At 43.1% G+C, this 14,391-nt stretch overlaps 1 protein-coding gene across 5 annotated transcripts in view; it reads left to right on the top strand.

The window, feature by feature from the left end:
• The window catches only part of SLC4A11 (solute carrier family 4 member 11), a 132,561-nt gene that overhangs the window by 112,847 nt on the left and 5,323 nt on the right, over positions 1 to 14,391 (top strand). For all 5 annotated transcript variants that reach the window (XM_042870991.1, XM_042870990.1, XM_042870993.1 and 2 more), the window contains 6 exons: positions 527 to 776; positions 1,517 to 1,623; positions 2,764 to 2,932; positions 5,764 to 5,937; positions 10,580 to 10,775; positions 12,897 to 13,066. In XM_042870991.1, coding sequence (XP_042726925.1) covers positions 527 to 776; positions 1,517 to 1,623; positions 2,764 to 2,932; positions 5,764 to 5,937; positions 10,580 to 10,775; positions 12,897 to 13,066 — 1,066 coding nt within the window. The remainder of the gene's footprint in view (positions 1 to 526; positions 777 to 1,516; positions 1,624 to 2,763; positions 2,933 to 5,763; positions 5,938 to 10,579; positions 10,776 to 12,896; positions 13,067 to 14,391) is intronic.

Here is a 14,391-nt window from a genome sequence, read left to right as displayed (position 1 = left end):
ATCTCAATTTGCAGTGTGATTTTTAAATGTTCTGCCAGGTTTTGCATATCATTAACACTTATCTTCAAATCTGGAGCGGTCCTGGAGGAAAAGTAATTACTGTGCATTGTGCAGTCCTCTTAAGGGTCTAAGTAGCCTGTCTGCTCTTAATTTTTTGATGTAATTTTTTAGCAGCCTGCTGAAATTTGATGTCTGTTTATGTTTAAGAGCGGTGATTCCAATGAGAGGAGCAAAATAACGTAAATAATTAGCGCTATAAGTTCTTACAGTTCATATCTGTTGCTTCAGATGAGTGTAATTTTCATTTGGTGAAAAGGAATGAAAAGAAGAATCTGTCAAGTGCTGTCTTTGTAAGAGAGGCAGCTCTCCTGATTTCTTTTCTCTGGCTTGAGGGATAGAGCTATAAACCTGGTGAAGCATAACGTTAATAATACTGCATGATCAAGCAAGAAAAAAAACACATTATTTTACTTGCTCTGATTGTCACAAACCTATCCTAATGCTTGCCTGTTGGTTGTTTGTACAGTTTTTAAGAAATATTACTACCATGGGCGCACAGGAGACAGTTACTTGGAAAAAGCACGAACTGATGCTATTCCAAGCCTCGGCATCAATACCACCTTCTTGATGAATTCATCAGTGAGCAGATCCATGTCCCTAGAGAATCAAACAGGCACGCATGATGTGCATTATGGACGTGAAACTGCCGTCCTTAGTCTCATGTTGATGCTGGGTACCCTTTGGCTTGGTCATACGCTCTATCAGTTTAAGAAAAGGTGAGTTACTTCAGCCTTAGAGCTCAGACTACTGATTATTTCGTATTACCTGTGAGGCATCAATAATGGTTTAGGTCCAAATTCTTGTAACCCGGTGAAATCAGGTGGAACTCTCCCATTAATGGTGGTGGTGGTGGAAGCCAAAACCAGATGTGACCTTGGCTGGCCACCTGGAAAATGTTAGAGCAAGACAAAATGTTCTCTCACTGACTGATGCCCTTCCGTATTTGATTTGGCATCACAGGTGAATTTTTGGAAAGCTTTGGATGAATCATATTAAACATTTGGAACTTGTAACTCTCCCCAAATAAGCATTAAGCCGTTGTTGGGGGGTGAAACTCCTGATGGTGTAGGAAAGCCTACTGGGAAGGTACCTCTGTTGTGCTCTTGGAAGCCAGGTGCCCAGTTCTAATGTGGTTTTAATACTATTGCCTTTAAAACTCTTTGGAATGGCCAAGCAAGTAATTAAAATTGCTATGAAAATTAGATGCCAGTTGATGCTGGAGGACCAGCTTGTGTCTTATTTTCTTGTTCTTTCTGGGATTTTGCTTATGTATTCATCAACCTTCAAGGATAGATTCCACAGGGTTTAGGCTGAATTAAAGACTTTCTTCACCTCAAATGTCTCTTTAGAATGGTAAGATTGGACTGACTTTTCATTTGTTAATGTTAACACTCTGGATTGGGCAACTGTCCCTTCAGTGTAATGTTGATGGAAGTTTTCTGTCTTTAAATTACAGCCCATATTTGCATGCGAGAGTCCGTGAAATTCTGTCCGACTGTGCCTTACCCATTTCAGTGTTGACTTTTTCTGTTGTGGGTTCCTATATCTTCAAGGAAATTGAAAGTAAGTTGTGTTTTTATTCTTTGCAGTGCTAAGGGACGCTATTCTGTCTGCAATTCAAGAAAAAGTTGAATCTGGGGAAGTTTGGCTACAAGTAAATAAATAATAATCTACGTTCCCCCATATAATATTACAGACACTGTTTGTACTGCCTCCCACTCCAGGAGTTCTAATTTCATCAGTCTCAGATATAAGTTATTTGAAACCATAATCAAGCAGGACTGGTTAAAGTTTTCTCTAGATGAGTTATTTCAGCCTGCCTTTTCATTTAGTTGTGATTAAGGTGTGTATCTCTTACAATAAAGAGAATCAACAATTTCTGGCAAAGAACAAAGGGCAGAGTAATTAGCAGGCAGGAAGGGTTTGTTGCCAGTTGTGCAGACGTAGAGTTGATGATCCCAGTCTGTCCTCTTTGTCTCCACTTGACGTTTTCCTAATGTAGGTGAAACAGTGCAGAGCATCTGGGCAGTTGTAAGTTACATGAGGAAATCTAAAAATGATACACCATTCATTGGCCACACTGATCAGCTTTTCCACGTCAGGAAGTGATAATGGGGACAGGAATTGCATTGTCCCGTGGTGACGTGAGTGGGTGATATGAGGAAATGTATGGAAACGCATAAGAAATGGCTTTTTTTCTGTGGTGACCATTCCATTCAGTTGGATTGCAGAATGTTTGGCCGTATGAAATTTACCCGTACTGATAGATATTTTTTTTTTCCCCTTGCAGAAAGCAGGGGCACAGCTTGTTGCACATGGGGAAGTTTTATGTAGAATACCTTGTCAGCTGATGAACAGGAGTCGACTGCTAGTTAGAAGTATTTCTAATGTAAAAAATGCTTCGTGTCTGTGGAAAATGAGTTCCCCTTTTTTTCATTTGTTCAAAAAAGGGAATGCCTCACTAGAACGAGCCGTAACCCAACAAGTCAGGATGGTAGCCAAGCTCTTAGGGGATGAGGAAAACTGAACTATAGCAGCCACATAGAGCTGTCTTCTATGGCCTTCTGGCTCCCACGTGTCAGAGTATCACGGCTTACTTTGTGTTGGTTCCCTGTAGATGATAACGTGTGTAGAACAGTGTGAGTCTTTGTAGATGGTTTGGTAAGAAAGCACACCCTAATTTCATTCCTCTCCTCTTTGCAGTGTCCAAATTTAACTACAACCCATCTGAGAGCTTGTTTGTGCTGGCTCCTGTCCAGTCCCTCTCCATTGGTTCGGTGATGAGTGCTATGGGGCTGGGGTTCCTCCTCTCAATGCTCTTCTTCATAGAGCAGAACATTGTGGCATCGCTCACAAATGCTCCAGAGAACAGGTAATGCTTTCAACTTTCTGCTGTCCCTGTGATGGGAAACTTCTTCCTAACCTATTGACCTGTACCAGTGGGGTCTCAACTAGTGCTGCAAAACAAAAGGAAGTTCTCAAGTTATGTTCTACACCTTGCTCCTCGAGCAAATCAGTCTTCTGATAGCTTTATCCAAAATCCAGCTTGACTATTGGAATATTCAGGACACCAGGAGAACTTCTCATCACCATCCCCCAAAACCTGATATTGTAGCAGTGAATCAAACAATAATGCAGAGTGCTGATGAGCTCAATGCCTCTGCCTGTTTCTTCTTTGCCCCTGTGTGGAAGTTTTGTTGGTATTTGCTATGGTTTTCTATGGATGTACATCCAGATATGGCTTATGGAGCATCTGATCCGTGTGGATATGTGCACAGCTCTCTCAGAAAGGATGCTTTTTTATAAATGACCAGTCAGTGATTTGCACAACTATCATTAGAGAATTAGGAGAGTGTTTGAAGCTATTTATCTCTAATGAGAATGGGGAAGAGAAGTAAAATATTATATCTGATGTAGCTTCACTTTTATCTAGTAGATCTGATTTGTGTTTAAAGTTACAAGATTATAAAAATATTCATTTCTTTTTCTTCCAACTGCAATCAGATGATATTGAAAGTTGAATGTGTGTGACTTTCTTTCCAGAAAATACCGTGTTTCAGGGTTTTTCACTGGTGTGATGTGTGAGAGGGTTCTCCTTGAACACTAATTTGTGTTATAGTCCATGTTGTAGATAGAGTGATACAATTAGAAGAGAAAAGATAAGCTCAAACTCAGTTGAACCAATTTGACTTTCTTTGACTACATGGTTATTCCTGTTATCTTGATTATATCATCCCCCTTTCAGGTAAAGCATTACATAAGTTTGTAATGTAAGTGGGTCATCTTTATCCCAGTGTGGGTTGTTGTTTCCAATAGGGTGCCCTTAAGGAACGTAAAACATTTTGTATTTCTTTGTAGCGTTTTTCATAATGCTGTGTACAGAGCTGAGCTTATGCTGGTCATGTTTCAGGGCAGGGGTGTGGAGAGGAGGAAAATAGAGCCTGACAGCTTGCTCTGTGGTGTCATCACAGAATAAAAATTCCATCACCTATTGCAACCAAAGAGAATACGGTTTTTGGAGTCCTACTAAATATAGCAGTGTCTTCCTGTAGAATGAGCAGGGAAAATATGCTATGTACCTGAGAGCATGCTGCTTTGCTAAAGAATAATAGAAGAAAGCTATGGGACAGTCCAAGAGGTAAAATAGACTGGTTGGATAGTGTGAGAATAACCCAGGGTAAGACACCTAGAGCTATTGTGTGTGTTGAGCTAGGCAGAGCTCAGAAGCATGTGCGTTGAGTGTAGTCAATGCTGTGAGATTGAGACAAGTATTAAAACAATGCTGGCACTGAACATATGGTCTCTGTACACAGAAAACCCTTTGAAAGCAGCAGATAGGACAAGCAGTGATGACCCTGTGGGAGGTGGGTGATCCCTGTGCTCTGAGAAATCAGCACATGGGCAGAGGCTGTGCTTTCAAAGTATAAGCCAACACAGGAAGAGTGTACAACCCTCCTGAGCCCCACCCTTCCTGCCAGCATCTTCCACCTTCAGAGGCAAAGCAGTGTAGACATCCATCTGACTGAGTCACCCTGTTGCCTCCTCCCTCAATGGAGGTGAGCACTTTCAGTATGACGTGTCTTTGTTCCAAAGCTGAACTCCACCTGAGAGTGCTGTTTTCATACCCATAAGGCAATCTTTCTGTGCTGGATTGTTTGCTAGATCCAGGTACCTACTATCCCGGAGCATCTGAGATGGCCCCAGGTCTCTGCTTAGGTACTGTTGTGTGTTAAGACACCTAAATGATATCTGAGCACGCCTTGTAGTTGATGGTGCCTGGAGAGCATTTCAGCTGATCCTCTACTTGTGTCAGAGAGGGCCCAAGTGCTATTTTGCTCTGATACCCAGAGACAGAACGATGACTGATGGACCCTTAACTTAGGTAACACAGTCTGAGGGCTGAATTTCCCCACCCATAAAAATGTAAACTTGATTCAACTTGTTTGAGCACACAGTGGTATGTTTGGGAAGGGGACCTTACAAAAAATCACAGTGTTAAAAGAGCTGTGAGTTCAGTGTTAGCAGCTGTTCTCTATGGAGCCCAAAGTGAATGTGATGTGGCTAACACCTTGGTTAACATTCCAGTTTAAGGGCTGTTTTCCCTCAAACTAAAGTGGGGGGAGGGTTTGCAGCGTTAACTGAAGTTAGGAGCTTATCTCCTGGGCTGACTATTGAGGAGGAGCTGAAGTTTAATGAATTCATGTCCTATTTTCTTATCATGCAGAAGCAATAATTGTGGGAGATGACTGCAGCGTATTAAGCGTGCACTCAGCTCCTGGGTCTGCTTGTGGGGAAGGAGAGAGATCAGGGATAGAAGCAGGGCAGATGAGGAAACTTCAGTGTTGCTAGTTTGACAACCCATGCCCATGTCAGCTCTGTTAGCAGGCGTACCTGTATATTTTGAGTTGACTTAGCAATAAACAATAGTGGCAAAATGTTGATGTGAGTCTTATGGGCTGTTATTTTAGCAGATTGCCTTTTAGCTCAGCGTTGTTCTTTCCAGAAGTTGATTGCTTTGGGAGAAAGCTATCAAGTTCCATTACAGTTTGTGTTCATGTAACATTAGCTGTAAGACAGGAGGTGTGTAAAATTGCTCAGTGCATGGAAGTGCACTTGGTTTAACATTCAAGCTGAGGTTCAGGAAGAGCAGCCTTGCTGCTGTTAGCACCAAATCTGACAGCTCTCAACCGTACCCCGTTTCAGGTTGGTGAAGGGAACAGCCTACCACTGGGACCTCCTCCTTGTGGCGCTGATAAATACGGGGCTGTCCATCTTTGGCCTTCCATGGATCCATGCTGCCTTCCCTCACTCTCCAATGCACGTCCGTGCTCTGGCCTATGTAGAGGAGAGGGTTGAAAACGGGCACATCTACGAGACGTAAGTAGGAACCTCAAAGCTACCATGGCTCTCTTTGGTTTGATTTGTGCTTTCCTTATGCTTTGGGTACAATGGGATATAGAGTATGGTTGGAGATCTAGCTGTAGTCTTGAATGCTCTGAGAGATGAAAGTGGAAGGGAAAGTGGACCAAACAAAGCCACCTCAGCTGCTACGGTTTGTTGCTCTGCTTCATCCCCCTTCCCCGAATCACTTGTTCTAGAAGAGCCACAAACTCGTGCTTTTCTCAATGGCAGGAAGTAGCCTGAAGGAATTCAGCAAATTTAGGTGCAGAGAGTCAGCCAAGACCTTCTTTGCTTTTATCTCTGTGTGAAGCTGAGATGTTTTGGCCAGACTTCTCTAGATATCTTCACCAGAAAAAATCCAGTCTGATTCATCCCGTGGGACCTGTCTAGTGGTTATTACAAAGGATAGGAAAAATGCAGCAGCATTTCAGAGCTCCTATGTTCTTCCACCATGCTTTGGAAAGGCAAGAGGCTTATTAAATTCTCTTTTCCTTAAGTAAAAACCATGCCTGGGTCACACCATTCTATTTAAGGCAAGATTTTTTTTTGCTGCTCTGAGTTGTCAAATACTTTCTTATCAGGGTCTTATTTAAGAAAATAATAATTAAAAAATCCAATTTCTTATGAAACTTCCTCCAGAATAGAGATTATCTGGTCCGTTTGATCTCGGTACATTACACTCGAACGCTTTTACCTCAGAAGTGGTAATTTCCACTCACATGCCACTAGTTTTAATTATGCTATCTTTTTGTTTCCATTTTCAGAATCCTCACTTCTCATAAGTGAGACTAAGTGGTCATTTACTTTGGGGAAATAGAGTGGATCTGTCTTTTAATTTCAATCTTGCCTCTATGCTGTTATGTTCTGGGCCCAGCCCAGTTGGGCTTGTCTGCTTTCTGGGTTGCTGGTAGATATTTCACATGACATCCATATGTTGCTGTTCCCTGCAGTGCTTTTGTAGTCCTCTGTTGGGATATCAGCTCCTGGGCTCATATTCCCATTAGGATGTGTTGGTATTAGTTGTTCCTACAACTGTATCTTTGCTTTGAATCCATGGAAAGCATTATGTTATGAGAAGGGGGGAAAAAAAGAATAAAACTTGAGTTGCTTTAATGGGGTTTGTAGGCTTGTATTCATAGACTAAAATCATTAAATTGGAAAAGACATCCAAGGTCACCAAGTCCAACCCACCCCCACCATACCCACTGACCACATCCCTCAGTGCCACATCTCCTAGGGTGGTGACTCTACCACTCCACTCCTCTTTGCCAGTGCATCACCATTCTCTTGGAGAAGAAACGTTTTTGGGATCCGTCTGTTTCTCCTGATGCATTACAGAAGAGATTATAGACAACTATAGTCCAGGAGATGCATCATTTTCCCTTTGAAACCCATAAGCCAAGCCTCCCTATTTTCTGCTGTCAGATACCTAGTGGCTCCTTTCATCTTTTGCCACCCACTGTCTTTATGCTGTGCTGTTTTCTCCTGGCAAAGCTCAGTTCCTTGTGCAAATTAAGGGCCTTCTGTCCTTGTCCTTTGCTCTGTCACCCAGCTGCCCTCAAAATAACAGGGGAGAGCCCTCCTTTGCTTTGTTAACATAGATGTAGGTCCAGTGATTACCCTAAAAAGAACTGAGAGATGACCTAATCTCTCTAAGTACTTTCCCTTGTGGCACTGCTCTGCCTCTGTGTAAATTTGTGCTTTGAACCAAATACAGGGAGCAAAGACAGGAATAAGGGCTGCCTGCTTGTCTGAATTCCCTTTGAGACTGAAGCTGCTTGTTCTCTGCAAAGCGCTGAGCCATAAACAGGAGGCTCTGAGCAATGCTGTCACCTTTTTCTCTTAGCTCTGCTGAAAAAGAAAACGTACCATAGCTCAATTAGAAAATCGGGAGTTCTTTTGGTGCTGACTCCCTTGGCAGGTTCCTCTCCTGCATTCGAATCAAGGCTCCATGAGGATGATGGCACTAACAGGAATAAAGCTCCGTCACAATGAAAGCGAAATTTTCTTCTTCTTCCCTGTGGGTGAACCACTTGAATTTGATGGGAGTCTGGCAATCTGCAAATAGGCATATGGAGGAGGTGGGGAATGGCTAATCCCATGCTAACCATTTTAAAGGATCCTAGGGAAACGAGCCTGGATTCTGCTCTATAATCTGTTAATTACATCATTTCCATTGCAGTACAGACTTTCTGGAACTGCTTCCTCAAGAGACAAACCAGATTCTGAACTGCTTTTTTTTTTTTTTTCCTGGAAGTTAGAAAGGTGCCAGAGTTGGCAAAGGAGCATCTGGAGGGTGGGAAGTTCAGCTTCAAAAACATGGGGTTTGATAAATAATGAGCAGTTCTAACTATTTTGGCAAGGGATTCCAGGCTACTTTATATGGCTTTAACAGCAAGTGAGCATAGTTATTGCAGAACTTATGTACATTCAGACACTCCTCAATGCTGTGACTGCTGCATCCCTAAGAGAAGACAACAAAATGTGATGAGCTTCAAAAATCTGTTACCAAAAGGCTGCTGCTCTGGGCTGTTCCCATCCGTGCAGGCTTATATCTTATTGAAATGTGTTGGTTTCATATCTAGCTTTGATCCTGAGCTCTTCAGTTTCCATCATTGCACTCACAAGGAACCTAGCAACCTTGTGTATGCTCTGTTTGCAGATTGTGAACATCTTCTTTTTCCCAAAACAAGAAATGCTTCCTTGGTAGCTTGCCCAAAGGCAAAACTAGGGGAGCTCTTACTGCACACGGATGGACTGAATCACTTAGTGCATCTCTTCCCTCCTGCTTTACTGCAACACTCGAGAGGCTCATAGTGGTTCTGATGGCACTAAAGTGGTCTGACTGCTCCTTATTGGACTATCAGATTAATCTGAAATAGCCCCTGCAGTTGCACTTAAAGCTTGCTTGTCTCTGTCTCTGAGACTTCTGTTCTGCAGTGATGCAGGCCTGGAGGCTGTGCAAATGATGCCAAATGATATCCCCCAGCTGATGTTCCTGTTCTTCCAGAGCTGATGGAGCAGTTTGCAGATAACAGGGGGAAGCAGCTCTCCTCCTCTGGCTTCTCCAGGCAATGGGAGGGACATCCCATTAAGAAACTTGCAAAAGTGTGTTTGGAAGGAGGAAGGCTGTGGTTTTGACTGTTTAAATTCAGATGTGAAGGAAGAAGGGGAGTTCCACAGAGGTTAATACCTCCTGTCTCTTCTGCGTATCCTTTTTTGGTAATCTTGGATGACACATAGAATCTGCCTCAACACTCACTGGGGAATTTAAGTGTTGTCCTCAGGACTTGGTGTTCTGTTTGTAATAGTTGTTATTCCTTAGGTTTCATGTAAATTCTGTGTTATCCAAGTGCTAAGAGCAAGCCTTGGCCTGTTGTGCTTTCCCTCAGACCCTAAATGAATGTGTGGAAGATTCCTTCATCCAGCTCCCCCACAGCATCGTTACGTTCTTGAATGCAAAAAAAAACAAAATTTCAGATGTTCAACCTGACCATGTTTAAAAGGAAGGTTCTCAATACTGAAAGAATTCACTGAGAAGGAACCTTCTTTAGTACAGAAGGGATTACGAAGTGTCAGCAGTACTTGGAAAAAAGGGAAATGTTCTCATAGATCTTGTGCTAATCCTCACGGTGCTTTGTGTAGAGAGTTAATTCAGAATGTCTTGCAGCCACCAGATGATGCCTAGAGAGCCTGTGGCAAGAGTTTCACCAATAATAGGGGATTTATTCACCCGCTTATACTGTGGATTTATCTTCTAAATATGTGTATAAGTATGAATTACATTAAGAATCTCTTTTTTTCTCTATAAGTACTCTTGAGAGATGAGGGTTTTGTTTGCTCCCATTGTTTTGGGCTTACATTGAATGAAAACAAAACAAAACAACCCTCTCACCCCTGATTAGGCTCTGGAAGTTGCTGCACACTTTTCTGTCCATCTTTTGTTGCTATTTATTAAAAATTGTTCATAAATTCTATGAAATTTGCACTAATGAATTATAAGGTCTACATGGTGGTAGGCAATTCACAGCACTGCTGCTGTAATCCACAGCAGAATTAAATTTCTAGCTCCATGCATAGTGCTTCCAGCATTCCCTCCATGTAAACAAGGCAATCCTCACATACATCTGTTGACTCTCAGTTGAGAATGCAGATCCATCTTTTTCCTTCCAAGACATTCATTAGTTCCTGTAGAAGCCAACGAGTTTTATTCTGGATAAAAGCCAGTTGCATATGCGTTGGGTAAATTGAGGGAAGGATTAATGCCCAGAAAAAGGATTCTTGCCTATTTTCTTGCAATGTGCTGGATAGAATTAGTTTAGAGGGCAATTTAGTTCAGGATGGGATCCGTGCAGCTTCGGAGAAGGGGAATTTGGCACTTCTCCAGGTGCTCTGTTTGAGTCGTGGATTAAGTGCCTGGCCTGGATCCAGCAGAGCTCTGTCTTCTCGGTGTCAGCGTGGGGCCAGAAGTGCTGATCTCAGTGCTGTGGAGATGAGTTTCCCTTTCCTGAGTGGCACGTGTCCTGAGCTCCCTCTGAACTGTGTGCCCCGGTAAGAAGTTTATGTGGGTACTGGGGTTCTTATCCTTCTCCACTAATTCCTGTTTTTCTGCTTCCAGGATTGTGAGTGTGAAGGAGACCCGGCTGACGAGTCTGGTGGCAAACTTCTTGGTTGGCCTCTCGCTCCTGCTCCTCCCTTTCCCTCTTCAGTGGATTCCAAAACCAGTCCTCTACGGCCTCTTCCTCTACATTGCATTGACCTCCATTGATGGGAACCAGCTCTTTGAGAGGGTGGCTCTGCTGCTCAAAGAACAGGTAATGTTCACACATTGGCTTGGTGTGGAGTAAATAAATCATGCTTACAACCCGGGAGCCAGCCAGTGCCAGGAGCTAACATGGTGTGGCTAGCTGGTGGTGCTGGGAATGGGCTTACCCCCAAAATTCATGTTCTTGTGAGGCTGATTTCCATCTTCCATCTTGATTTCCATTGATTTCCATTTTCCACCTGCACCTTGCGTATCCATTTCACCTTTCTCTGCAGAGAGGGGAGGGAGTGAAAGATGATGTCTCTGGCTGAGTCTGACTGTCACTGAGACATGAGCAAGAGAATTCTTTTGTGTGAAAGCAGATGAACAAGTGAGAGAGTAATGCTGTGTCAAACAACAAAAGTGGCAAGGTTATTGTTGGGTTAGAAAAAAGTGGTAGCTAAATTGTTCAGAGAATTACACCTCATCTCATTCCTTTCAAATTCTGCATAAATTGCTTTCTGCGTTTCCCTGCTGTGAAAGCATTTGAGTTCTCCTGCTTGGAGTAGTGTCCCAGATAATCCCACTCTTCTCAGTTTGCTTCAGGATTGCTCTAGAAAGCCTTTCTCCAGGAGGGTAAGAATGAGTGCATGGGTGGAACCAGGAGAAGACCTGCTCTGAACTCTGTAGGGCACGAACACATTTGCACAACACATGCATTCAAACACTGCCTGTGATAGTTGCAGAACCATTGCACACGGGGTGTTTGTCAGTCTTAAACCCCCCCCCCAGTGTCTGTCAGCTGCAGAGTATGTGTGTCTTAAGAATAGTTAGGAAAAAAGAAACAAATCTACGATGATGACTTTCAGTTTTGCTGACAAAGCTTCAGAAAAGGTCACTTTTGCCTCGTTTTATGCTTTTGTCTCAACATGTGCAAAGTGTCATGAGATAGTACACTCAAAATGAAATGACTTGTGCTATTGAGATGCTTCTGATGTGGGATGAAAACAAATCTGGAAATCTGCTTTCAAGCCATCTGTATGACAAGTGCATTAAGGCCCTCATTGGCACTGTGGGCAGTACCTGGGAGCAATAATGAGTCTCCAGCTCACCTCTTATGTAATGGATCAAGGGCTTAGCAAGCCTGGTGCTTCTGCTAATCTGTCTTAACCTCTGGGATGTAACATCAGAGATCAAGACTGTGAAATCGGGGTAAAGATTACCATTGTCATGTTGATTTTTTGAATGGAGATTGAATAGTTATGTGGTTGAATAGTGATGCTGTGGAATATTACTTCTGATTTTAATAGAAATTCTGTGGAATTTTCCGAGCTTCAGCTTGGAAAATTAAAAAGTAATGTTAAATATGGAACTCTCACTTTTCTGGAAACCTTTTAATGAGTCATGGCACAATCTGAATCCGTTGAGTCTGTATCAGTGCCAGCAGACAGTCGCTCATACGCTTCATTGATGTATAGACAGTGAGTCAAAGCCTGTACTCAGACATGAGCAAGTCACTGTCAGTGGAAACCACGAGTGATATTTAGCCTATTAATGTCACTTTTTGCTCTTTCTCAAAAGCGAGTAGTTCATGTGAGTGGAGAATCATGGCTGTTGGAGGCTGGCCTCTTCCAGCACCTCCACAATCTCATCTCTTGCTGTTCCCGTAGCAAGGTTCAGATGGAAAATGGGACCACCAGGGCAAGCATAGTCTGATCAGCAGGAGAAAGGCTATGTAATAATGAAGAGCTGGGTTTCAGGTGTGGAAACAAGTGATGGGGTTGCTGGATGAATATTTCTGCTTCCCATCACTCTCTGTGCACCCCCTCAGGCACTTCATGTGTTGCTGCAAAGCCCTGATAATCCTACTCAGGGGAATCTCATTACTGTACTTATCAAGATATTTTCTTGCACTCCAGATGCTCCCTGAGGCTGTCTTCATTGTGTGTTATTTCTCCCCCGGGTTTCTCGTGCCCAGTCATCATCTGTGTGTTGTTGCCAATGCAGTCAGGTTGTTGCATGCTTTAACCCTACAAATCCTACGTTCAGCTGTTGAGCACATTAAGGACTGTTAATGCACAGCGTGGTGTAAACTGGGTTTGTTAAAACCCTTGTTCTGATGCCTGCGTTGTGTCCTGCAGTCACAAGTCCAGGTTGCTGCATTTCTCAGACATCATTCTTCTCTTCCCAGACTGCTTATCCTCCGACTCATTACATCCGCAGAGTGCCCCAGAGAAAGATCCACTATTTCACAGGCTTGCAGGTCCTGCAGCTCCTCATCCTCTGTGGTTTTGGCATGTCACCGTTGCCCTACATGAAGATGATCTTCCCACTCATCATGATAGGAATGATCCCAATCAGGTAAGAAACTCTTCCCAACAAAGCTTGGCTGTATTTTTTACTATCTCCAATGCTTCTTGTCTTCCAGCTGTTGGAAGCCTGAGTGGTTGAAGAGGAGACACAGTGGTCTCCTGAGTACATGATGGCTTGAGGAGGAATAGCACAGAGAGCCTTTGACTTTAATAACACAAAGTGTTGTGCAAAGGGACGTGGTCTGCTTTGTCACTTTTTAGCTGGCAAAGAGGCACCTGGGTCTCCCTTTGCAGTGCCTGTGAGCACATGTCTTCCTGAGTAGCTGCAGTCATCTGAGCCTTTCCTCTTGGTATTGAGAATGCTCCATCTTGCTTTGCATTCTGATTCCCCAAAACCTGCAGTCAGGGCAGAGCTGGAAACTTTCTTTTGCACCACATGAATGTAAAGAGGAAGGAATCCTTATCTTTTATATAGTGCTGGGATGCAGTGACCTTACAGACCACCTGTGTTGCTGAATGCCATTGTAAGTAATCAGCTCAGACAGACCACCTGAAATCTTCAAAATGCATCTAACATAAAACTACAGGAACCCCACAATATCTTGCAATCCTCATTCAGGGACAGAATATCGTGAGTTAGAAGAGACCCTTAATGATCATCGTGTCCAATCCCTGAAAGAGAATCATTGAAGTTTAATGTTTTCCTAATGTTCTTTAAACAGTGTCTGTCCATCATTCTTCAGTTAAATCATGCTTTCTTCTCCATTCTTAGGCTGTAATGAGAAGCCTTAATAAGATCTCAGAACATATCTCCTTCCAGTCCATTTGATTATTTTTAGGCCTGTATGGCATCCAGTGATATCTAGTTCTCTTTGAGCTCGCAGTGCTGGAGGTTTTGCATCTGATATGGAAGCTCAGTGCTCCTGATGTGATAATCTGCAAAAGCAGCTATTGTGGTGGCAATCCTCTTGGCTGGTAAAGCTGGGTTCAGTTCTTTCCAAAACAAAAGCAAATGTCAGCTGCCATGGCTTTCAGCAGGATCCCAGTTAGAGCTATTTGGGCTGGGTGTTTGAAGATGAACCAGCCAGTAGAGAGCACTGAAATAATTGCTCTTCTGGTAGGAGATGCTCTCCCACCATTCAGGTAGGTGGCTCTAGGGATGCCTGGTTAAATGGCTGGCAAATAATTTGTGGATGACGGATTCTTGTGGGAATTCCAAGCCTCTGCAGAGTATCTCAGTATAGGAAAGAAAATTCAGGGCATTCTTACTGAAGTCACAGTATCATAGAATGGCTCGGGTTGGAAGAGGGACCTCAAGGATCATGAATCTCTAACCTCTGCCACAGGCAGAGCCACCACCAACCTCCACGTTTA

The sequence above is a fragment of the Lagopus leucura genome, unplaced genomic scaffold, assembly GCF_019238085.1.
Source record: "Lagopus leucura isolate 7727_CA_CO unplaced genomic scaffold, USGS_WTPT01 Super-Scaffold_100004, whole genome shotgun sequence".
Taxonomy (NCBI): Eukaryota; Metazoa; Chordata; class Aves; order Galliformes; family Phasianidae; genus Lagopus; species Lagopus leucura.
This window is presented reverse-complemented; position numbering and strand designations above follow the sequence as displayed.